This window comes from Myxine glutinosa, chromosome 5 (genome assembly GCF_964187855.1).
Source record: "Myxine glutinosa chromosome 5, kmMyxGlut1.1, whole genome shotgun sequence".
Classification (NCBI taxonomy): Eukaryota; Metazoa; Chordata; class Myxini; order Myxiniformes; family Myxinidae; genus Myxine; species Myxine glutinosa.
This window is the reverse complement of record NC_136265.1, coordinates 115152958-115177787: the sequence shown is the minus strand read 5'-3', so window position 1 is coordinate 115177787 and position 24830 is coordinate 115152958. Positions and strand designations below refer to the sequence as shown.

The window sequence follows — 24830 nt, the reverse complement described above, 5'->3', positions numbered from 1 at the left end:
CTGCTGAAGAATTGCTCGCAAAAGGTCTCCGCTACCATAAAGCTTGTTACAAAGATGTTACCAATAAGATGCACATTGATCGAGCAAAGGCTAGGTTTGAGAAAGGAACAACATCAGGCAGTGCCGCAGAAATCCGACTGAAAAAGAGAGGACGACCAAGTTCTAGTGATCTAGGGGAAAGCACGTCAACATCCAGAAGGTGTTCCCGAGAACAGACATTTGACGCGCTCAGATGTGTCATATGCCAGGAAGACAGAGGAAGTGAACTACACAATGTGTCAACAAAGAACATGGGACTCCAGATCAGAAACATTGGCCAAGAAACAAGTAATGACAATCTGAAAGTGAGACTGAACAGTGTCATAAGTTCGCCTGACCCATTGCAAGCAATGGCTGAGGACATGAAATATCATTTACCATGTGTAGTTAAGGCCAAACGTGCTATAGTTAAGACGGAAAAACAAACAGAAACAACCAATGTTAACTTTGGTCAGGTGTTATCAGACCTTGAACTCATTGAAATTGTTGAAACTGCGTTGAATGATACTACTGAAAATGCTGTGCTGAATATGAATGAAATTCATGTAACCTATGTCAATTTACTTAAGGAGCACGACTTTCCGGTCTCAGACAACCATAGTTATAAGCCATACCTGAAACAATTGATCCTAGACAACATTGCCGATGTTCATTTCAGCCGGCCCTCAAACAAAACAAAGCCAGAGCAGATTCTTTCCACAAAGCTCAAAGACCACATGATATCAAGCACAATTACAGCAGACAGCATCAAAGACGATTTTAAAGTACTTTTGCGAGCTGCGAAAATATTGAGGAAAGACATCGCATCTTCCCCAGCATGGAAATTTAATGGAACCTTTGCTGATTACAAGCCACCCCCGATGCTCAACATCTTCTGCAAGCATGCAGTCATGGGAACAAGGAAAGTAGGAAATAGCAACAGGGAGGACTCCATTGGTGTGAGTGCATCATTGTTGGCGCAGCACTTTGTCGGTGCTTATAAATCTGACCGACAGGTATCGTACGAACCAAGAAGCGAGGATGGATCATTCAAACAACGATTTGAAACTCCATTGAGTGTGGGCCTAGCTCTCGACATACACAAAAACACACGATCCAAGGCGCTTGTAGAGAAACTTGCACATCTGGACCTCGCCATCTCCTACAAAAAGGTCATGGAGATTGAGACCAGCATTGCCAACTCCGTACTGAAGCAAATGGAGTCCACCGGAGGCATCTGTCTACCACCATGGTTGGTTCAGGACACGTTCGTCTGGTTTGCCATGGACAACATCGATTTTCTAGAGTCAACTCCTTGCGGGATGAATACCCTTCATGGTACAGCAATTGCGATCTACCAGCCTGTATCACCGGAGAAATCACCCATGATACCACCAATTGAACTTGACCGGTCATCAAAAGCTCAAACGATACATGATGCAGTTGGCTGTAAAACGTTGACCTGCAAGAAGCCAGCACCCGAGAAGAGAAAGAGCGACTGCAAGCTGCTCACATCAAAACCCGAGACAGACAAGAACAAGAAAACCGATATGACCTGGATGATTGGATGCCTGAACTTCGAGGAAGAAGGAGAAGTTGACGTCAAACTCACAGCTCCGGGGACGTGGGGAGCCTTCAATTCCTTGCTATCTTCGTCCAGTGAGAAGACCAATGTTGCTCTCGTTCCTCCGTTGATAAGGTCGCCTCCTACAGACTATGATACACTGTACACGGGTCTGATGAGAGCTCACAACATCACAACTCGTGTTATGGGGAGTGAGGCAATCACAGTCATGACTCTCGATTTGCAGCTATACGACCTGGCGATGAAGCTGTGGGTGGAACGCGAGGACATCAGGAAGCAATTCCTCTTCCGACCTGGTGAGCTACATGTTGTGTTTTGGGCCTTAGCTGCATTAGGAAAATACGTGGAAGGGAGTGGAATTGATCAGGCATGGGTCGAGGCTGGACTTTTCTCGCCAATCACAGTGAGCCAAAGCAAGGACTGGTGCTTTAAGGTCTTCATGACATGTGACAACAAGATATGGGAGGCTCTGGAGTCTTTGGGACAAACTGATCCGTCACCAGAAGTGTGTTCCCAGCTGGAACGCTTCGTCTGTCTGCTGTACAAGTCTAAAGTTCACACGAAAGTAAACGAGCTTCGCTGGTTCTTATTCTCCAACCGTGCTGCTGAGGGAGAGAGTCTTCCACCTACCACTGGTTCGCTAAAGTTACACGTTCAGCGAGCACATTATATCGCAATGATATGGAGAAAGGCAGCAGAAAGCCATCCGTCCCTTCCATCACCTGTCGAGTATGGTTGGCAGTTACTTTCGGATGATGGGGTTTATGCCCCAAGTCGATGCCTGAATCCTCCAGCCCCAGAAGCAATAATGAATCTCGTGAACTGTGGGTGCAAGAAAGGGTGTATGGGAAGATGTAGCTGTCGCAATAACAATATTCCTTGTACTGAAGTTTGTGGGTGTGTGGGTTACAGTTGTAACAACAAAGCAAACATCAATGAACCGCGTGTGATAGATATGGATGAGGATGAATGAGGCATTCGTTTATGTGATCGTTTATGTTCATTCATCGTTTATGTTTAGGTGTGTGTATGTGTGTGCGTGTGTGTGTGTGTGTGTGTGTGTGTGTGTGTGTGTGTGTGCGTGTGTGTGTATTCAAAATAAATGTTATCAGTGAAGATTGTTTATTGAATCGATTCTAATTGGGAAATTATACGATCCGATTTCACGACGGCCGTCTCCATTTTGGCTGGTATATTGCCCACTATTTTAATTTCCTTGCATTTTTCTGTAAAAACAATGGCAGATATGGCTTCCTTGGGTCTGAAAACATATAAAAGGACATATTATTCATGTTTATATGATATCTAGATACAAAGATATGCACAAAAGTGTATTTTCCAAATTTTATGGCGGCCATCTTGGATTTCTTCGAATTACTACCTATTAGACGTAAAAGAAAAAATGGAACCCTATTTTTTTTACATCTCTATAATATTCTGAAGCAGAATCCATTGCTAAATCAATTTTAACAAACAAAAAACACGAAATTACTAATCGCCCTAGACTAAATATTCAGAGCATGGGGAATCCAAAAATAAATGTTGGCATTTGCACAGACACCTGCATGGCCGCCATTTTTGATTTTCAAAATGGCCACCATAAAATACATAATTTGCGCTATCTCGGCTTCGAGTCAACCTAGAATCTTATTTAAATATGCTAATCCTATGTTTTCTGGGTCAAGAAAACCATTGGTGGGATCATTAGACTTCTAATCGTAACACTTGCTTCACTTTTAGGACTTTCCAGATGACACTCAGGACAGTGATGAAGATCTGGAAAAGCATATTCCTGAACGGTATAGACCGAGTAGATCCTGTGTATAGGACTTATAGTTCAATCTGATACTAACAAGGCTGCTTTCTTGCTTTATAAACCCATACCTATAACTTCAAAGGACTTGCAATATCATGTATTATGTAATAGTTATATCACAAATATAAAGACAATGGTTTTCAATTACCTTTGTTTGTTGCTTTTCTATAATCCTGAGCACTATTTTGAGGCCTTTATTGGATTCCTTGACCCAGAAAACATAGGATTAGCATATTTAATTGAGTTTCTAGGTTGACTAGAAGCAGAGATAGTGCAAAATATGTATTTTATGGCGGCCATTTTGAAAATCCAGAATGGCGGCCATGCAGGTGTCTGTGCAAATGCCAACATTGATTTTCGGATTCTCCATGCTCTGATGATTCCAAAATTGTACAGGTTTGCTCATCTCCCAAAATTTTGAACGAAATTATATTTGTTAACATGGTGAACCTGACTACTATTGACATTCCCACAAACGTAACAGTATTGTTATCTTATCAGACGCGTGTACAGGTGGTGGAAGATTCTCGGTACCCCTTTGTCGGCGCTGCTGGTCCATGCAGAAACTTCTCATCTTCTACATCCGGTGTGTGTGTCCAAAACTACTACTGGAGAAGCTACAGGTAAAGATCACTCGGCACTACTTGTTGTAGCTGTCCAACGTTGCAAAATGGGTATGGGAGGAAATACCCAACATGTTGCGAGATGTTACGAGATGGAGACTTAGACATGTTATCATGATATATGAGCTACACGAGCAAAGGTAACTGTAGAGGAAGTGAGCGGATTGGAAACTACGTGCAGAACCAATTAAAGTGCACAAGTATCTGAAGGTCAGTTATAGATGTGCAGGCAAAAGTACCCGTGTCCGGTTGTCCCCAGTGGCGGGAAAAGCGATCAAAAGAGAATCAACAACAACAACAACATGCATTTTAAGGCCATTTTCCCTGCTAGAGCGGGGGTTAGCCTTGCGGGCCCCATGACCATCTTCTCCATTTTGCCCTATTTTCTGCATCTCTCCTTGTTAACCCCCTTGCCCGCATTTCTTCTTCCACCATCTTTAGCCAAGTCTTTCTCGGTCTTCCCCGTCCTCTACTTCCTTCTACATTCATTTCCATCACTCTTCTCAACCAGTCACTTTCATCCTTCCTCAACACATGACCAAACCATCTCAACCTGTTCCTCTTCACAGCATCAATCACAGGCTCTATTCCCATCATCTTTCGCAATTCATCATTTGTCTTCCTCTCTCTCAACGATACTCTGCACATCCACCGAACCATTCGAATTTCCACCCTTTCCAGCCTTCATTGCTGCTCCACATTCATTACCCATGTCTCGCTCCCATAAATCATAACACTTCTCACACATGCAGCATACACCTTTCCCTTCAGCTTCAACGACACTCCCCTCCTCATCAGCATGCCACTCAGTTCCTGAAACTTCTTCCATGCACATCTCACTCCAGCAACCGTTGCCGTGTCTGATCCACCTTCTCCATTCAGCATGTCTCCGAGGTAGCTGAATGTTTTCACACCTTCCAGCTTCACGCCGTCTCCAAGATCCAACTCAACATTTCCTCCATCTGCAGCTCCCTCTGTGCACACCTTACATTTGAATGTAGCTGCCACACTGGTTAATGACCCTCTCAGACCACTACATTTTTGATGAACCCACTCAGCGCACATCGTACATTGAATGGAGTTCACTCCGACACCCTTCCTGCACACAGCACACGGCCACTTCCCAGTTCTTTCCACCTCACCACATGCTTTACCACTTGCCGTCACCTTCGTCTTTCGTATATTCACCTTCAGACCTTTTGTCTCCATACATTCCTTCCACTTGTTCATCTTTTCCTTCAGTCCATCCATATTTTCCGCAATCAACACCAGATCATCTGCATAAAACAACTCCCACGGTAAACCCTCCTTTACGTTCTGAGCCAGCACCTCCATCACAGCTACAAATAGTAGTGGACTTAGTACCGACCCCTGATGCACTCCCACCTTCACCTCAAACTCACCACTGTTCCCGTCCTTCGTCCTTACAGCTGTGCGCGCTCTTTTGTACATTGCCATCACTACTCTGATCAACCATTCCTCCACTTCTAACTTCCTCAATGCCCAGGTCAATACTTCGCGTGGAACCCTATCGAATGCTTTCTCCAGATCAACAAACCCAAGAAACAACTTCTTCCTCTTCTCCATGTACTTCTCCTGCAACTGCCTCACAATAAAGAGCGCGTCTGTCGTTCCTCTTCCTGGCATGAATCCAAACTGCATTTCATCGATCTTCACCTTCTTCCTTATCCTTCTCTCCAACACCCTTTCCAATACCTTCATTCCATGCTCCAATAACTTTATCGCTCGGTACGAGCCACACTCCAGAGGGTCACCTTTCCCCTTGTATAGAGGGACGAGGGTACTCAGTTCCCAATCCACTGGAATGCGGCCTTCTTTCACCACCAGATTACAGATCTCTGTCATTCTCTTCACACCCCAACTTCCTGCTGCCTTCAACATGTCTCCCACAACTCCCGTCGGCCCTCCCACTTTTCTACTCTTCATTGCTTTTATCACTTCCTCAACTTCCTTCTCAGTTATCTTCTCTGCCGGTCCTAAAATTGGGTTACTCTCTATGTTGCCATCCCATTCATTCTCTGTATTCAACAGCATTTCCATATATCTTTTCCATCTTCCTTTAATTCCATCTGGGTCCACAACAATTTGTCCCACTTCATCCTTCAAGCAACTCACCCCCATCACATCACACCTCTCTTTCGCTATCTGCTTTGCAATCCTGAATACCGCTCTCTGACCCTCTTCCAAATCCAAGCGTTCTCCGAACATTTTCCTACATGCCTCCTGCGCCTTTGCTACCTCTTTCTTTGCAGCCTTCTAACTTTCATGCTCTGCTTTTCTGCTCCCGTACCCTTCACCTTCTGCCACTCCTTGAACTTCTTCCTCTTCTCGTCAATCCTCTTTCCAACTTCATCATCCCACCACCATGTTTCCGAGTGCCTCGGTGGTCCTTTTGTCCATCCACATACCTCACCAACGGCTCCCAACAGACTATCTTTCATTGACATCCAACCACGTTCAAGCTCAACCACATCATCCTCGACCCTACTCAGCCTCTCTTTTAATGCCTCCCTTACTGTCACCTCTGTCCCTTACTGCCTCCCTTACTGATCAAAAGTGAATCGATCAATTTAAATTATTTCCTGAAAAAGGTTTTACTTGTGCTGCTCTCAAAATATCTTTCCCTTGTCTAGTGCGTTCGAGTACATGCGTTGGTGAAGGTAGAGAGGCTTTTCCCCTGTTTTTCCTAAGGAGTAATTATTGTTTAATGTGCGCATCGCGTCTCGTGACGTATGTGCGGCACGTGTTTTACTCGAGAAGGTTCTCGGGCCGCGAATGTTTCCCGCATCGAGTCTCGTGACGTATGTGCGGCACGTGTTTTAAACTAGAAGGTTCTCGGGCCGCGGGTGTTTCCAGCATCGAGTCTCGTGACGTATGTGCGGCACGTGTTTTAATCAAGAAGGTTCTCGGGCAGCGAGTGTTTCCAGCATGGAGTCTCGTGACATACAGTCACGTGAAAAAGTAAGTACACCCCATGTAAAGTTTTGACTTTTTCAACATATAGCTATTTGATCTTCATTTCAACAATATTGATAGATAAAGGTAATATAATATAACAAATATCATGTAACATTTACATTTTGTAGTCCATTGTATAATTTAAATAAACATAAATGCAAATTTCGCAAGTGGAAAAAGTAAGTACACCCCTACCTTTATCACGACTTCAAATACCTAAAATTAGAATCAGGTGCACCAGCTCAGGTGAAAATGATTAGAACATCGTTAGAGAGGATCTTGGAGGAACCTGTCTTATTTAGACCTCAGACATTTAGTTTGGTTTGCTCTTTGTTGTTGAAGTGTGCGGCGTCACCATGCCGAGATCAAAAGAGCTCTCTGAGGCCTTCAGAAAGAAGGTTATAGATGCCTACGAGTCTGGGAAGGGATTTAAAAAGATTTCCAAACAATTTGAAATCAATCATTCGACTGTCCGGAAGATCATCTGCAAGTGGAGAAGATTCCAAACAACTGCCAACTTGTTCCGGCCAGGCCGCCCCAGCAAGTTCAGCCCGAGAGCAGACCGCAAGATGCTGAAAGAAGTCTCTAAGAACCCCAGAATGTCATCACGGGACCTACAGGTAGCTCTTGCCACTGTTGATGTCAAAGTGCACGAGTCTACCATTAGAAAGAGGCTGCACAAATTTGATCTACATGGGAGGTGTGCCAGGAGGAAACCTTTGCTGTCCAGAAAGAACATCAGGGCAAGACTAAAGTTTGCCAATGAACACCGAGGCAAAGACCAGCACTTCTGGAACAATGTGCTCTGGACAGATGAGTCAAAGGTAGAGCTATTTGGCCACAGGCTCCTGCCTCACACCTAGCTCGGATTCACGCTGTTGAAACCAAAGCTTTCAGAATCATTGGAATCTCCCGCGATGAAGCTATCTCTGAGGGCCTTTCACTCACTCACCGCAGGCAGGTAGGTGGTCTTTCTGTCTTCTACCGACTCCTCTCCGGCCTTGCTCCCCCAGCTCTCTGTGTGCTCTGTCCCCCAAATATTCCTTCAGGTTGCACAAGATCTGCCAGCAAGCCTCTGATGGTTAAACTGCCGAAATCTCGGCTCTCTGCTCACCTTCACTCCTCTTTTCTCCCGCCTCTGGAACAAACTCCCACACTCCATTCAATCTCACTCCTCCCTCCAGGTCTTTAAAACAGCTGTTCACCACCATCTCTTATCTTCCCCCATCCAAAACCTTGATCTTTTCTACCCCCACTAATTCACCCCAGATCCACCTTGTTTGTCATTCCAACTTCTTTCCTGGTAGTCCTGGCAGTGTCCATATGTTTTATGCCTCTCCCACCCCCTTTCCCATGCCTCCCCCCCAAAGCCCTCTCCCTCCCACAGATCTCTCGATGTCTCCATGTCTCTCGGTTCCTGCTCTCAAATGTTGTGTTTGTGTCCTTCCCCCTCTCTCCCCATCTTGTCTACCGCTCCCGATGTTATTTGTTTTATGTGTCGGTTTGTCGGTTATGTGTCGGTTTGTCGGTTTGTCTTTCTGTGTGATAAATTTTCGCTCTTTCACGAGCCTCGATCTTGTATACAAAAAAAAAAAAAAAAAAAAAACAGTACCAGAAGATATTGTTGCGGGTCTCCCCGTCAGCCCTTTTTCCCTTACCAAGGGGGGATTAATCCCCTTGTCTATGACTGACTGACGTGAGTCCTGAAGCTGCCCAGCTCCCTCAGGAGAGGCAGGTGAGCAACCTCGTTCGAGACCGTGGATAAGATGTTATTTGCCGAGCGGATGGTAGCCCGCGGCTCGAACCGTTAACAGAACTAGACCCGATCCTAAACGTTGGCCAAATCGTGCCACAGGTATTCAATGAGGGAAAAGACAAGGACGAACGGATGTGAAGAAGAAGGCAAAAGTAGGAAATAACAGGATTTATTACTACTAATTATGTTCAAGTCAAAAGAAACCAAGGAGGAGGAAAGAAACGAAAATAAAGACAGAAGGAGTAAGAAGACAGTGCAATTATTAACTTATACAAGCTTACTTATACCCAGGGACAAGACACACAAAACAAACTCACGTACACAAAAGGATGGAAAGGCAGGGATGGTACGGGTCGGCAGAGGAGGGTCCAGGTAGATGGTGGCGTCGAGGTTCGGCTCCAAGCTCGCGCTTTGGTCCACGCTTGTGGGTTCGAGGCGAAACCCGGCACACAGCTCCGCTTCGGGCTGGCAGCGAGGAGCCGGCAGCTCCACGTATTCGGTTTCACACCGGCAGCTGTCTCACACGTCCTCTGCCTCCTGCGTCTCCGACGCTCTTTTACCACTCCGCCGAATCTGCCTCTGGTCCAGCGCACCTCCCTCAAAACCCGCTCTCCGCTTCTCCTCAACTGAACTCTTACGCACTTCTCTCCAATAGACTTAAGCGGGCGATTTTATAACGCGCTTTTAGATCAATGCGCGCCACGCCCGTGATGGTATCTCACCAGCACTGATTGGCTGGTGGGGGCTCGCTGGCTCCACCTTCTGATGACGAGGGGCGGAGACACGCCTTTCTTCTCCGAGCTGACCGCGTGCGTAATGGAGTTTTGGGGTGAAGAAAACCGCCCAATGCAGTTGGCAATAATGCAGTTGGAAATGCGGTTGGAAATGGAGGCTTTGGGGAATTTGAAAAGGGAACTATCTTATGTCATTTGGTGCAATGCACAGTCAACTAGTGGGAAACAGAGCCTTAAACTACATAGAATAAGAAATAACTATTTAGAAGGGTATATGATTCTCTACGTGCATGCGATGGATTAACTACGGGGACGACCTTTGACCTTTACAATTAACGGAGGTATTTACAAGGATTACTGCACTACTTACAGAGGGTGATATTTACAAAAAAAACCACAGGATTCTCAAATACGCAACAATATGTTTGGCGAAAACCAAAGACAGCATTTGACCACAAGAACCTGATACCAACTGTAAGGCATGTTGGTGGGTATATTATGGTTTGGGGCAGCTTTGCTGCATCAGGGCCTGGGCAGCTCACCATCATAGAATCCACAATGAATTCTTCATTGTACCAGAGGGTGCTTGAGGATAATGTGAGGCCATCTGTCGGAAAGTTGAAGCTCAACCGAAGGTGGACCTTGCAACATGACAATGACCCTAAACATACCAGTACATCCACCAAGGAATGGCTGAAAAGAAAGAAATGGAGGGTTCAGGAATGGCCAAGTCAAAGCCTGGATCGAAATCCCATTGAGATGCTGAGGGGGGATTTGAAACGAGCTGTGCATGCAAGAAACCCCTCAAACATCGCACAGCTGAAAGAATTCTGCATGGAGGAGTGGGCAGAAATTTCTCCCAGTCGATGTCAGAGACTGGTAGACAGTTATAAGAAACGCCTACTTGAGGTTGTTTCTGCCAAAGGGGGGCAATACCACCTATTGGAGCCAAGGGTGTACTTACTTTTTCCACATGCGAAATTTGCATTTATGTTTATTTAAATTATACAATGGACTACAAAATGTAAATGTTTCATGATATTTGTTATATTATATCACCTTTATCTCTCAATATTGTTGAAATGAAGATCAAATAGCTGTATGTTGAAATACGTTGAAAAAGTCAAAACTTTACATGGGGTGTACTTACTTTTTCACTTGACTGTATGTGCGGCACGTGTTTTAATCTACAAGGTTCTCGGGCCGCGTGTTTCCCGCATCGCGTCTCATGACATATGGGCGGCACGTGTTTTAATCTATAAGGTTCGCAGGCTGCAGGTGTTTCCCCCCATCGCGTCTCGTGACGTATGTGCGGCACGTGTTTTAATCTAGAAGGTTCTCGGGCCGCGAGCGTTTCCCCCATCGAGTTTCATGACATATGTGCTGCACGTATTTTAATCCAGATTCTCGAAGGTTCTCGGGCCACGAGCGTTTCCCCCATCGAGTCTCGTGACGTATGTGCGGCACGTGTTTTAATCTCGAAGATTCTCGGGCCGCGAGTGTTTCCTGCATCGAGTCTCGTGACGGGACGTATGGGCGGCACGTGTTTTAATCTGGAAGGTTCTCGGGCCGCGAGTGTTTCCCGCATTGAGTCTCGTGACGTGACGTATGGGCGGCACGCGTTTTAATCTGGAAGGTTCTCGGGCCGCGAGTGTTTCCCGCATCGAGTCTCGTGACGTGACGTATGTGCGGCACGTGTTTTAATCTCGAAGGTTCGCGGGCCGCGAGTGTTTCCCGCATCGAGTCACGTGACGTGACATATGGGCGGCACGTGTTTTAATCTAGAGGGTTCTCGGGCCGCGAGTGTTTCCCGCATCGAGTCTCGTGACGTATGTGCGGCACGTGTTTTAATCTAGAAGGTTCACGGGCCGCGTGTTTCCCGCATCGCGTCTCGTGACATATGTGCGGCACGTGTTTTAATCTAGAAGGTTCGCGGGCCGCGTGTTTCCCGCATCGCGTCTCGTGACATATGTGCAGCATGTGTTTTAATCAAGAAGGTTCTCGGGCCGCGAGTGTTTCCCCCATCGCGTCTCGTGACTAGGTGCGGCACGTGTTTTAATCTAGGAAGGTTCTCGGGCCGCGTTTCCCACATCGAGTCTCGTGACGTATGTGCGGCACATGTTTTAATCAAGGCCGATGAGGAGTCAGAAGAAGACCGAAAGACCACCAACCTGCCTGCGGTGAGTGAGTGAAAGGCCCTCGGAGTTAGCTTCATCGCGGGAGATTCCAATGATTCTGAAAGCTTTGGTTCCAACACCGTGAAGCCGAGCTAGGTGTGAGGCAGGAGCACGAGCCCAGAGAGGAGAACAGTATTCCATTGAGCTGCCGATGAAAGCCTTGTATGTGGTGAGGAGCCCAGGTGTGCCAAAGAAGGACTTCGCACGACTGAGGATGCCCAGTCGGCAACTGGCTACGGAGGCCAGCTTGGAAATGTGGTTTTCCCAGGAAAGATAATGGCAGATAGTGAGACCCAAAAGCTTGAGTGACAGAACTTCTTGGAGAGGATTGTTGAGAAAGTAGATGGGAGGGTTGTCCAGTCGGTCTTTTTGGCGAGACATAGTAAGAGTGTGGGATTTGTCATGATTGAAAGACATGTTCCACTTGTTTGACCAGTCTGTGATTTTGTCCAGGTCTGCAGAGAGTGAGGAGGCTGCAGACTGCCGATCTGAGGGATGAGGAATGGAGCGGCAGAGTGGAGTCATCAGCAAAGAGATAGAGAGGATTTTCCAGAGAGTTGGAGAGATCATTGATGAAGACCAGAAAAAGCACAGAGCCCAGAACACTGCCTTGGGGAACTCCAGCCTGAACAGGATGGGGAGATGAGAGAAATCCATTCAGGGCCACACATTGACTACGACTAGAGAGTAAGTCCGCAAGCCATGCGTGGAGATTTCCATGGATACCATAGGAGGAGAGTTTGGTGAGCAGTACGTGGTGCCAGACCGTATCGAAGGCACGTGAAATGTCAAGGGAGACGGCTCTAATTTCCTGTTTGGCGTTGAGGACCTCCATCCATTAATAATAATAATAATAATGCATTTATTTTATATAGCGCTTTTCAGGAAGCCCAAAGACGCTTTGACAGAGTGCAAAACATAATGCATAGCAAAACATAAAAACAATTGCAAAAAAAGAAGAATCAATAGGGAAATATTCAAAGCACAAAGGAGGGAGAAGGAGAGGAGATAGTCAGGGGTTAGATGCTGTGGGTTAAATGTTGAATGCAGTGTTGAACAGGTGGGTCTTGAGTGATGTTTTGAATGTGGTGAGTGAGGAGGAGTCTCTGATGGTGTGAGGTAGCGAGTTCCAGAGGGTGGGAGCAGCGATGGAGAAGGCCCTGTCCCCCCAGGATCTAAATTTGGTCCGGATGGGGGGGGGGGTCAGGAGGTTGGTACCAGCAGAGCGGAGGTTGCGGGTGGGAGTGTGTCTGGAGAGGAGGTCAGCCAGGTAGGATGGGGCCAGGTTATGGAGGGCTTTGTAGGTCAAGAGGAGGATTTTGTACTGGATTCTCTGGGAGATGGGGAGCCAGTGAAGCTTGTAAAGGACGGGGGTGATGTGGTCACGGGTCCGGGAATGGGTGAGTAGACGGGCAGCGGAGTTCTGAATGTATTGGAGTTTATTGGTGATTGTTGAGGGTGAATCATAAAGGAGGCTATTGCAGTAGTCCAGACGGGAAGTGATGAAGGCGTGGATGAGGGTTTCTGCAGCCACGGAGGAGAGGGATGGACGGAGACGGGCGATGTTTTTCAGGTGAAAGAAGGCTGTCTTTGTGATCTGTTTAGTGTATTTGTCGAAGGAGAGGGTTTGGTCAAAGATGATGCCAAGATTCCGGATGTGAGGGGAGGTGGATACTGGGAAACCGTCGATGTTGAGGGCAAAGTTATGGGTGGACTTGGTGAGCGTTTTTGGGCCAATGATGATTATTTCAGATTTATCACAGTTAAGTTTGAGGAAGTTGATTTGAAGCCAGGATTTTATTTCAGTGATGCAATTTGTCAGGATAGAGTGGGTGGCGGTGGAGATGGACTTGGTGGAGATGAAAAGCTGGATGTCATCGGCGAAGCAGTGGAATTGGAGACCATGATGGCGGATTAAGTGACCGAGGGGGGACAGGTAAAGGATGAAGAGGAGGGGGCCAAGAACTGAACCTTGGGGGACACCTTGGGGGAGGGGAGCAGTGGGGGATTTGCAGTTATTGATGGAGATGAACTGACGTCTGTCAGAGAGGTATGATTTAATCCAAGAGAGGGCAGTGCCGGTAATGTTAAAGGTGGTTTCAAGTCGGGTGAGGAGGATGGTGTGATCGATGGTGTCAAAGGCGGCGCTGAGGTCGAGGAGGATGAGAATGTTGAGGTTGCCAGCGTCCGAGGAGAGGAGAAGGTCGTTGGTGATTTTGAGGAGAGCAGTTTCAGTACTGTGGTTGGAGCGGAATCCGGATTGGAATGTTTCATACAGGTTATTGGCAGAGAGGTGATGTTTGAGTTGAGTGGCTACAGCGCGTTCCAAAACCTTTGACAGAAAGGGTAGGTTGGAGATGGGTCTGAAGTTATTTAGGGTGTCAGGGTTTAGTCCAGGTTTTTTCAGAATGGGGGTAACAGCAGCAATTTTGAGGGATGGTGGGACGATGCCTGTAGACAGGGAGGAGTTTATTGTTGCAATGATAAGTGGAGAGAGAGCAGGAAGGGAGGCCTTGACAAAGCTGGAGGGGATGGGGTCAAGAGTGCAGGTGGCAGTTTTCATTCCGATGAGGAGTTCAGAGAGGTCAGTAGGGGAGACTGGGGAGAATTGAGACAGGGGATGGCAGGATAAGGGGGGGCAGGTGGTTTGAGGGGGAGCGGGTGCGGCGGTGGTCAAGCTGTTGTAGATGTTTTCAATTTTGCGTTGGAAGAATGAAAGGAAGGAGATGCAGTTGTCTATTGTGAATGACTGGGTGGTGGTGTTCAGGGGGCTGAGGAGTTTGTTTATTGTAGAGAAGAGTGCTTTTGGGTTTCCGGAGCCAGAGTGGATAATTTGAGAGTAGTAGGCGGAGCGGGCGCGGGAGAGGGCATCTTTATAGTGTTGTATGTGGTCCTTGTAGGCCTGGGAGTGAACTGTGAGACCTGTTTTATTGCGGAGTCTTTCAAGTTGGCGAGCACGAGTTTTCATCAGGCGGAGTTCAGGGGTAAACCAGGGAGCAGAATGGGTGAAAGAAACTGTTTTGGTTTTTATAGGCGCAAGTTGGTCAAGGCAGGAGGAGAGAGTGTGGTTGTAGTAGTCAGTGAGGTCAGAAGGGGTGTGGAGGTCAACGAAGGGAGAAGTGGACATTTTTTCAGAGAGGGTCGATGAGAATGAGGTAGGTGAAAGAGTGTTTAGCTTACGGAAGTTGATAGTGCGATAATGCCTTGGTGCTGGGGTGGGGATGTTGATGGTCAGAGTGATGGCTAGGTGGTCAGAGAGAGTGAGGTCGGAGCCAGAGAGATGGTGCAAAATTAGTCCAGTAGAGCAGACAAGGTCCAAAATGTGACCACGGTTATGGGTAGGAAAGTTGACATGTTGAGCGAGGTTAAAGCAGGTGAGTAAATCAGTGAAGTCAGTGGTTAGCGTGGAGTCAGTGGAGTCCATGTGGATATTGAAATCACCAAGGAGGAGGATTGAGGGGGAGAGGGAACATAGCTGGGTCAGAAAGTAGGAGAAGTCAGACAGGAATGATGGGTGTGGTTTGGGAGGGCGGTAGACAACAGCCATGACTGACTGTGTGTGACCAGAGAGTTTAAAAGCCAGGTGTTCAAATGATGGAGCAGATGAGATGGAGATGAGGTTGGTCTTGATGTCTTGTCGGTGAATAACGGCAATTCCACCACCTCGGCCCTCCGAGCGTGGTTTATTGATGTAAGAATATCCATTGGGTGTGGTGAAGTTGAGCGTGTAGTAGTCCAGTGGTTGTTGCCAGGTCTCAGTGAGACAGAGAAAGTCCAGTTTATTTTCCAGGATGTAGTCGTTCAGGATGAGGCATTTGTTGTTGAGGGACCGGGTATTGAACAGGGTGAGCTTGATGTTGTTTTGTACGGCGGGTATGAATCCAGGTGATTTGGCCAGGGTTCGCAGACAGGAGGTGCGATTTTGTGCGTTGTTGTGACCAGGTCTGTTGGGACGATGAGTGGGAGTGCGCTGAGCCGACCAAAGGATGGGGATGGAGTGACCTGATTGTAAATAAACAAACTTACGACCGGAGCCACGGTGAATGTACCTGGGTCGACGCAGGAGTCCATTCGATTTGATTGCAGAGATGCATGATGGGGTGGAGCGGGTTTTAAGCAGGAGAAGCCTTGCGGCGGAGTACCGCAGAGCCATGCCAGCAGGAGCGAAGGGACGAGCACGAGGCCAAGGGTGAGGAGGCGAAACAATCGTCACAACCCACGGGAGTGGGCCCGAGGAAACAGCGAAGGAGCCGAGCAGGTGAAGCCAGGAGCAGAGCCGGGACCATGCAGAGGGCAGACAGGAGCGAAGAGACGAGCACGAGGCCAAGGTTGAGGAGGCAAAGCGGCAAATTCAGCGGCAAACGACCGCCGCCGCTAATCAAGATCACGGCGGCAAACCGCCACCACCGCCGCTGCAAACAATGGGCACAACCCACGAGAGTGAGCCCGAGGAAACAGCGAAGGAGCCGAGCAGGTGAAGCCAGGAGCAGCAGAGCAGAGCCGGGACCGTGCAGAGGAAGACTCAATGGCCAAAAATCCGCCACGACCACCAGGAAAGCAAGATACGGACAATGGTCCAGTCAGAGAAGCGGCGAGCAAGTGACGCCAGCGTCCTCTCATGACCGGACCCTTGTTGAGAAAGCAGAAGCAGCATGTCCAGAGTAGAGTGACCAGGTCTGAAACCAAATTGATGATCAGAGATCAAGCCATTGGAGAAGAGGAAAGATTTCATATCTGAAGCAATGATGGATTCCATGACTTTGCTGATAATTGGGAGAAGGCTGATTGGTCTGTAGTTGCTGGGATCTGTTTTTACACCTTTTTTGTGCAAAGCGGTGATGTTGGCTGATTTCCAAGCAGATGGCAGATGACCTTGAGCAAAAGAGAGGGTGAAGAGAACAGAAAGAGGGAGTGAAAGAGCCGAAGCACATGATTTTAGGACCCGTGGGCTGATGCCGTCAGGACCAGTTGCAGAATTAGAGTCGAGGGTTGACAGAAACTTTTCCACCTTGTCAGGAGGAAAGGACACATAGTCCAGGAGCAGCTGGGTACGACTGGGTACGGTGGGTACAGAGAGGGATGGGTTTGGGACACAAGATTTAGAGGCAAACACAGAGTTGAGGTATTCAGCTTTTTCACGTGCGGAGTCAGCCGTTAAGCCGTTTGAGGTGAGGGAGGGGATGGAGGGGGAACAAACACCAGAAACAGATTTGACCAGACGCCACCAGGATTTGGAAGAGGGAGACAGATAAGAGAGTTCGGTCTTGAGAACGGTGAGATATTGTTTCCTGGCTCTCCTGAGGGTGGACACACACTTGTTTCGGGCTTTGTGAAAGGAAATGAGATTTCCTTCCGTTGGATTTGCTTTCCAGGAGACGAAAGCAAGTTGTTTCAGGGCAACAGCCTCACCACAAGATTCCGTGTACCATGGACGGGAGGAAGGGTATGACAACTGAAGACGAGATGGGATAAATCTGTGCATGAGAGAGAGCAATTTACTTTGAAAGAATTTCCAGGATGAGTTGATGTCAGAGGCGGTCGAGATGGGAGACCAGTCCAGATGATTGATGGCTGCTTGAAGACCGTGCCAGTTGGCCTGAGTGAAATGCCAGACTCGTCGACGCTGAGGAGGCTCTCTGAGAATGGTCAGAGAGATGTCCACTTTGACAAGCACATGATCAGATGAGCCGATTGGAGCAGAAGAAGAGCAGCAGACATTTTCAGGGAAGTTTGTCATAACCAAATCCAGAAGAGAAGATGCTCCGTTGACTGAGATCCGGGTCGGGAAATTGACAGATTGTGTCAGTCCCAGTGAGTCGCAGAAGTCCTTTGCTGAAGAGCCATGGCTGGTGAGAGAGGTACCCACACCCAGCCAACTGGCATGGTGACAATTGAAATCACCACATATGAGGAAGAGAGAGTTGGGATGGGTAGATAGAAGTTGGTCCATATTATCAGACAGCGAGATGTAGATGGAGTCATCGCTGTTTGGTGGACGGTACAACACACATATGAACAAAAGGTGGGAGCGAAGGGGAAGCCGTAGCCAAAGGTATTCCTGGGGGTGAGATGGAGAGAGGGCAGTGGAGGGCGAGTGAGGAAGAGAGTTTTTTATAAAGATAGCAACCCCACCTCCAGGACGAGGCTCAGGTCTATTATACCGGAGGAGGGAGTAACCTGGGAGAGATACCAAGGCATCAGAGACATCATGAAGGAGGAAAGTTTCTGTTAAGCAGATCACATCTGGTTTGTCAGAAGCAACCTGTATGGAGAGATCAGTCAAGTTTGAGCGAAGGCCCCGGATGTTTGAGGTCCATACCGTTAATGAAGAGGAAGGGGGAGCATCGGGTCCAGAACAGGGGGGGGAGGGGTAGGGTAAGATGTGGAAGAGGAGGAAGAGGTAGGGAGAGCTGTTGAAGGTGTGTCAGAGATTTCAGAATAGCTTGGAGAAAGGGAAGAATGGGGCGGACAAAAGGTTTGATGGAGATTGGGTGAGGCACAGTGAGGTGTTATTTGAGGAGGCGGAAGAGCGAGGCAGAAGGTTGGGGGAGATGAAGGTGAAAGTTGGAAGGGGGAAGAAGCAGGGAGGATGCTTTGAGGAGGAGGGGTGAGAGGGGAGTCTAGGAGGGGAGGAGCGAGGGAGAGTCTCGGAGGGGAGGGGTGTGGGGGGAGTTTAGGAGGGAGGGGAGGGAAGGGGCAAGGGGGGAGATTTGAAAGGGATGGGTGATGGGGAGGATTTGGAGGGGAGGGGTGAGATTGGATTTTGAAAAGTGTACGATTCATGGGAAACGAACATTTTTTGCAAAATGAGTTTGAGACCTTCGAGTCAAAAATACGTTTGAGGACACTGAAGGAGGGGTGGAGTTCTGGATAGTTTAGGGAATGTAGAAAGGAGGAACTGTAAGAGATGGTATTATATATATTTTTTGGAATGAATAGATTTGGTGAGCAAGACGAAAGCATCCTTTTGTAGGAAAAGAAGAAAAGGGTGTTATAATATATGAGAGAAAATTGTTGTTCAGGGGAGAGATTATACATTTCTAACCACGTGATCGCGTGATCCCGAACGAAGAACGAACGAACAAAAAGAACAACAAATAAACGAATAAGACCTGGGAAGGAAATATTGTTTTTGGGGTTTTTTTTTTTTTTGAGTAGAGATATTAAACAAGGAGGTATGGGGTGAACGACTGGGACGAAACAGAGAACGAAAATAAATGCAGCGCATTCGACGAATCGCTGAGAGAAAAACAAAACCACAAGGTCGGAGACGGTACGGTAGACCAAGCCTACGAGTACTAGGCCGCAGAATACTCGATACGCATTAACCGACGATTGTGTATACATGTACGAAAAATTAGCACCGAAAATTTTCCAAAAGATACGGTATAGGTACATACACCGAAAGATAGATACAGTCTCGACAAAAACACAATTGAGAAGGATCACTTAGCTTCGAAAGCGTGAGCGCATGGAACAGCTTCGAAAAGACGTGACCTCGCCGTGATCTCCAACAATAAAAATCAAAAATCAATAATGTGCTTCCCTTTCTTCCCCTATTCTCTCCCGTTCCCTTCATTGTTTTATGTGTCTGTACATGTTTTCATGTTCAATGTGTTAGCTCTTACATGAGCTAACACGAGCCTCGATTCTGCATACAAAAAATACAATGAAAATTTAAAATACAAAAATCCCTTGTTGACGTTCCTTTCCCATCTGTCCGTGTCCGTCATTTCCTCCACTGATGAATGCTGTTTGCACTTAGTTTAGCTCGGGAGATTATCCTTCCCCACCTAAATGGCTCATTCCGGTCCGGTATGCACCAGCTGTTGCTCAACCGCCCTAATTAAAGATCCAATTAAAATAAGTTTGGTGCATAGCCGAGGGCGTGTGCCCCAGCCAGAAGTTCGCATGACATTCAGTTAAATGGTATTAGACGGTATTCAGTTAGATTCAGTTAAATGGTAGCCTCAGGCCCGGTAAGTCCGAGGGGAATCCGAGGATACCCCCCTTTTAATAGATCCGTCACCCATGGCCGTAACAATACATACACAGTCGTACCTCAACATTCCCTCCTCGAGAAACTGCGTAAACCTAGAGCCACTGCTCACCTCCACTCATTTATTCCTCTTTTCCCCGCTTGCAGAACCACCTTCCATACTCTCTTCCATCTTATTGTTCCCTCCAGGGCTTCAAGACACCTGTCCACCACCATCTCAAGTCATCCACCACCCAAAATCATCATCATATTTTTGGCACCTGTTAAACCACCCCCACCCCTCCCAAACATTTTGTTTATTTATCCATCTTGTCCACACTTTGCGTTCTCCCTTAGCCCTCATCGGTACCTGCATCACTTGTTTGTCCGTCTCCGTCTGTTTTCTCCCTTCACCCTTCACCCTGCTGTTGCTGTTTTTCCTTTGCTATGTTGTGTCATGATTAATTGTGTCGTAGCTCTTCCACAAGTCGATGTTGATGGTGCCTCTCTTGCAGGAACTGCGAGAAGAGGATGCAGGCGATCCTGCTCAAGGAAGGTCCTCTGGCAATCACTGTTGATGCACTCAGTTGGCAAGACTACCTGGGAGGCATCATCCAACACCACTGCTCCCAAACCTACCCCAACCACGCCGTCGTTGTCATAGGATACGATACCACAGGTATACTACCCTCCAGGGATAGTCCTGGAAATGTCTAATGAAGTGGTGGCTTGGCCATCATTATGACGTCACAATAGGTCAACACTTCCTGCCTGTTGGTCCATTGTCACGATGTAAATCGATCTGTGGAGAATCTCACCTTTTCTTAACAATCGAGGAACCTTCAGGGCAAGGTTTGATAAGGCCTAATACGTGTAACACAACGATGTTGATTGAAAAGTACATGTTCAACAATCCTAGTCTTATTCAATTGATGTATATAGGAAAATTGCAGGCCCAGACCAGGAATCCTGTTCATTATTCTAATTGCTTCACTACACCCCCAGTGGTGTCTATAATAGAGGACATGGATTTGTCCCCCCATTGGAGGAAGAGCCTCTCGTGTTCAGGCCGTTGGTGCTCCTATGCTTGGCAGCGAGTGCCCCGGAAGCATTGACAGAAAGAGTGGCAATTATATGTGGGAAAATTGCATGCTCGATCAGGGTCGCCCAGGTACCTCAGGTGGCAGAGCAGAGAGCACTGGTATGGTTTACCAGAGCACCTGGGTTCGATTCCTGGTGTGGGCAGGTAATTTTCCTACATATATCAATTTAATCCTGTTCATTAATGTAATTACTTGTATTCATCAACGAACCTGCATACAATCGAGCTTCCAATACACACCACCCCGTCAGCCTTGCAGTGGCGTTCAGGTGATGTTTTTGGAGCCGTTGGAAGTTGATGATTTTGTTTAATGTGACACTCAAGAGGTTTTTCTCACTAACTGCACAAAGGCATTTTGTTACAGCAACCAATCATTAAAAGTACTCATTGTAATACAAGGGGAATTCAAACAGTAACAGCAATGAGATCATCAGAACGGCCCAAGACCGACCAACCTTTCTTTGATATCGTGCCCCCGACTTCGATAAACTCGCTCCTTCGGTCAGGTCTTCGTGGGTGAATGGGAGACCACGCAAGTCATGCTTATAGGATGCCAGCCATTGCTATCAATTGCCGATGACACCTTGATGAGCTGTTGAGGGACGACTGTTTACCAAACCTTGGACATGCCCAGGTGTTTACGGATGAGGATGAAAACACTATTTTGAGAAATTGCAGGTTCACTGGATGTTTTAGGGACCCTTCCTCTTGGACCCCTCGACTCGGACAAGTATGTCGGTCGGTCAGGTCGGGCAACAGTCCTGAACCGGGGTCACCTTCATGGGACTCGACTCCAGGATTAGTCAACCGCACATTCCACATACGAGTCCACGATTAGTCAACTGCACATTCCACACGAGTCCACGATTAGTCAGCCGCCCATTCCACACACGAGTCCACGATTAGTCAACCGCACATTCCACACACGAGTCCACGATTAGTCAACCGCACATTCCACACACGAGTCCATGATTAGTCAACTGCACATTCCACACACGAGTCCACGATTAGTCAACCGCACATTCCACACACGAGTCCACGATTAGTCAACCGCACATTCCACACACGAGTCCACGATTAGTCAACCGCACATTCCACACACGAGTCCACGATTAGTCAACCGCACATTCCACACACGAGTCCATGATTAGTCAACTGCACATTCCACACGAGTCCACGATTAGTCAACCGCACATTCCACATATGAGTCCACGATTAGTCAACCGCATATTCCACACACGAGTCCACGATTAGTCAACCGCACATTCCACACACGAGTCCACGATTAGTCAACCGCACATTCCACATTCGAGTCCACGATTAGTCAACCACACATTCCACACAAGTCCACGATTAGTCAACCGCACATTCCACACACGAGTCCACGATTAGTCAACCGCACATTCCACACGAGTCCATGATTAGTCAACCGCACATTCCACACACGAGTCCATGATTAGTCAACTGCACATTCCACATACGAGTCCATGATTAGTCAACCACACATTCCACACGAGTCCACGATTAGTCAACTGCACATTCCACACACGAGTCCACGATTAGTCAACCACACATTCCACACACGAGTCCATGATTAGTCAACCACACATTCCACATACGAGTCCATGATTAGTCAACTGCACATTCCACACGAGTCCATGATTAGTCAACCGCCCATTCCACACACGAATCCACGATTAGTCAACCGCCCATTCCACACACGAGTCCACGATTCGTGAACCGCACATTCCACACACGAATCCACGATTAGTCAACTGCACATTCCACACACGTCCACGATTAGTCAACCGCACATTCCACACACGAGTCCACGATTAGTCAACTGCACATTCCACACACGAGTCCACGATTAGTCAGCCGCCCATTCCACACAGGAATCCACGATTAGTCAACCGCACATTCCACACGAGTCCACGATTCGTGAACCGCACATTCCACACACGAATCCACGATTAGTCAACTGCACATTCCACACACGTCCACGATTAGTCAACCGCACATTCCACACACGAGTCCACGATTAGTCAACTGCACATTCCACACACGAGTCCACGATTAGTCAGCCGCCCATTCCACACAGGAATCCACGATTAGTCAACCGCCCATTCCACACACGAGTCCACGATTAGTGAACCGCACATTCCACACACGAGTACACGATTAGTCAACCACACATTCGACACACGAGTCCACGATTAGTCAACCGCCCATTCCACACGAGTCCATGATTAGTCAACCGCACATTCCACACACGAGTCCACGATTAGTCAACCGCACATTCCACACACGAATCCACGATTAGTCAACCGCACATTCCACACACGAATCCACGATTAGTCAACCGCACATTCCACACACGTCCACGATTAGTCAACCGCCCATTCCACACACGAGTCCACGATTAGTCAACCGCCCATTCCACACACGAGTCCATGATTAGTCAACCGCACATTCCACACACGAGTACACGATTAGTCAACCACACATTCGACACACGAGTCCACGATTAGTCAACCGCCCATTCCACACGAGTCCATGATTAGTCAACCGCACATTCCACACACGAGTCCACGATTAGTCAACCGCACATTCCACACACGAGTCCACGATTAGTCAACCGCCCATTCCACACACGAGTCCACGATTCGTGAACCGCACATTCCACACACGAATCCACGATTAGTCAACCGCCCATTCCACACACGAGTCCACGATTCGTGAACCGCACATTCCACACACGAATCCACGATTAGTCAACTGCACATTCCACACACGTCCACGATTAGTCAACCGCACATTCCACACACGAGTCCACGATTAGTCAACTGCACATTCCACACACGAATCCACGATTAGTCAACCGCCTATTCCACACGAGTCCATGATTAGTCAACCGCCTATTCCACACGAGTCCATGATTAGTCAACCGCCCATTCCACACGAGTCCATGATTAGTCAACCGCACATTCGACACACGAGTCCATGATTAGTCAACCGCCCATTCCACACGAGTCCACGATTAGTCAACCGCACATTCCACACACGAATCCACGATTAGTCAACCGCCTATTCCACACGAGTCCATGATTAGTCAACCGCCTATTCCACACGAGTCCATGATTAGTCAACCGCCTATTCCACACGAGTCCATGATTAGTCAACCGCACATTCCACACACGAGTCCACGATTAGTCAACCGCACATTCCACACACGACTCCACGATTAGTCAACCGCCCATTCCACACGAGTCCATGATTAGTCAACCGCACATTCCACACACGAGTCCACGATTAGTCAACCGCACATTCCACACACGAATCCACGATTAGTCAACCGCACATTCCACACACGAATCCACGATTAGTCAACCACACATTCCACACGAGTCCATGATTAGTCAACCGCCCATTCCACACGAGTCCATGATTAGTCAACCGCACATTCCACACACGAGTCCACGATTAGTCAGCCGCCCATTCCACACATGAATCCACGATTAGTCAACCGCCCATTCCACACACGAGTCCACGATTAGTCAACCGCACATTCCACACGAGTCCACGATTAGTCAACCGCACATTCCACACGAGTCCACGATTAGTCAACCGCCCATTCCACACACGAGTCCACGATTAGTCAGCCGCCCATTCCACACATGAATCCACGATTAGTCAGCCGCCCATTCCACACACGAGTCCACGATTAGTGAACCGCACATTCCACACGAGTCCACGATTAGTCAGCCGCCCATTCCACACATGAATCCACGATTAGTCAACCGCCCATTCCACACACGAGTCCACGATTAGTGAACCGCCCATTCCACACACGAGTCCACGATTAGTGAACCGCCCATTCCACACGAGTCCACGATTAGTCAGCCGCCCATTCCACACATGAATCCACGATTAGTCAACCGCCCATTCCACACACGAGTCCACGATTAGTGAACCGCACATTCCACACACGAGTCCACGATTAGTCAGCCGCCCATTCCACACATTAATCCACGATTAGTCAACCGCCCATTCCACACACGA

The 24830-nt window shown here is 47.8% G+C and overlaps 1 protein-coding gene across 6 annotated transcripts in view; it reads left to right on the top strand.

Moving 5' to 3' along the window:
• Positions 1-24830, top strand: part of CTSO (cathepsin O) — a 49606-nt gene that overhangs the window by 20604 nt on the left and 4172 nt on the right. For all 6 annotated transcript variants that reach the window (XM_078778579.1, XM_078778580.1, XM_078778581.1 and 3 more), the window contains 2 exons: positions 3921-4042; positions 20182-20345. In XM_078778579.1, coding sequence (XP_078634705.1) covers positions 3921-4042; positions 20182-20345 — 286 coding nt within the window. The remainder of the gene's footprint in view (positions 1-3920; positions 4043-20181; positions 20346-24830) is intronic.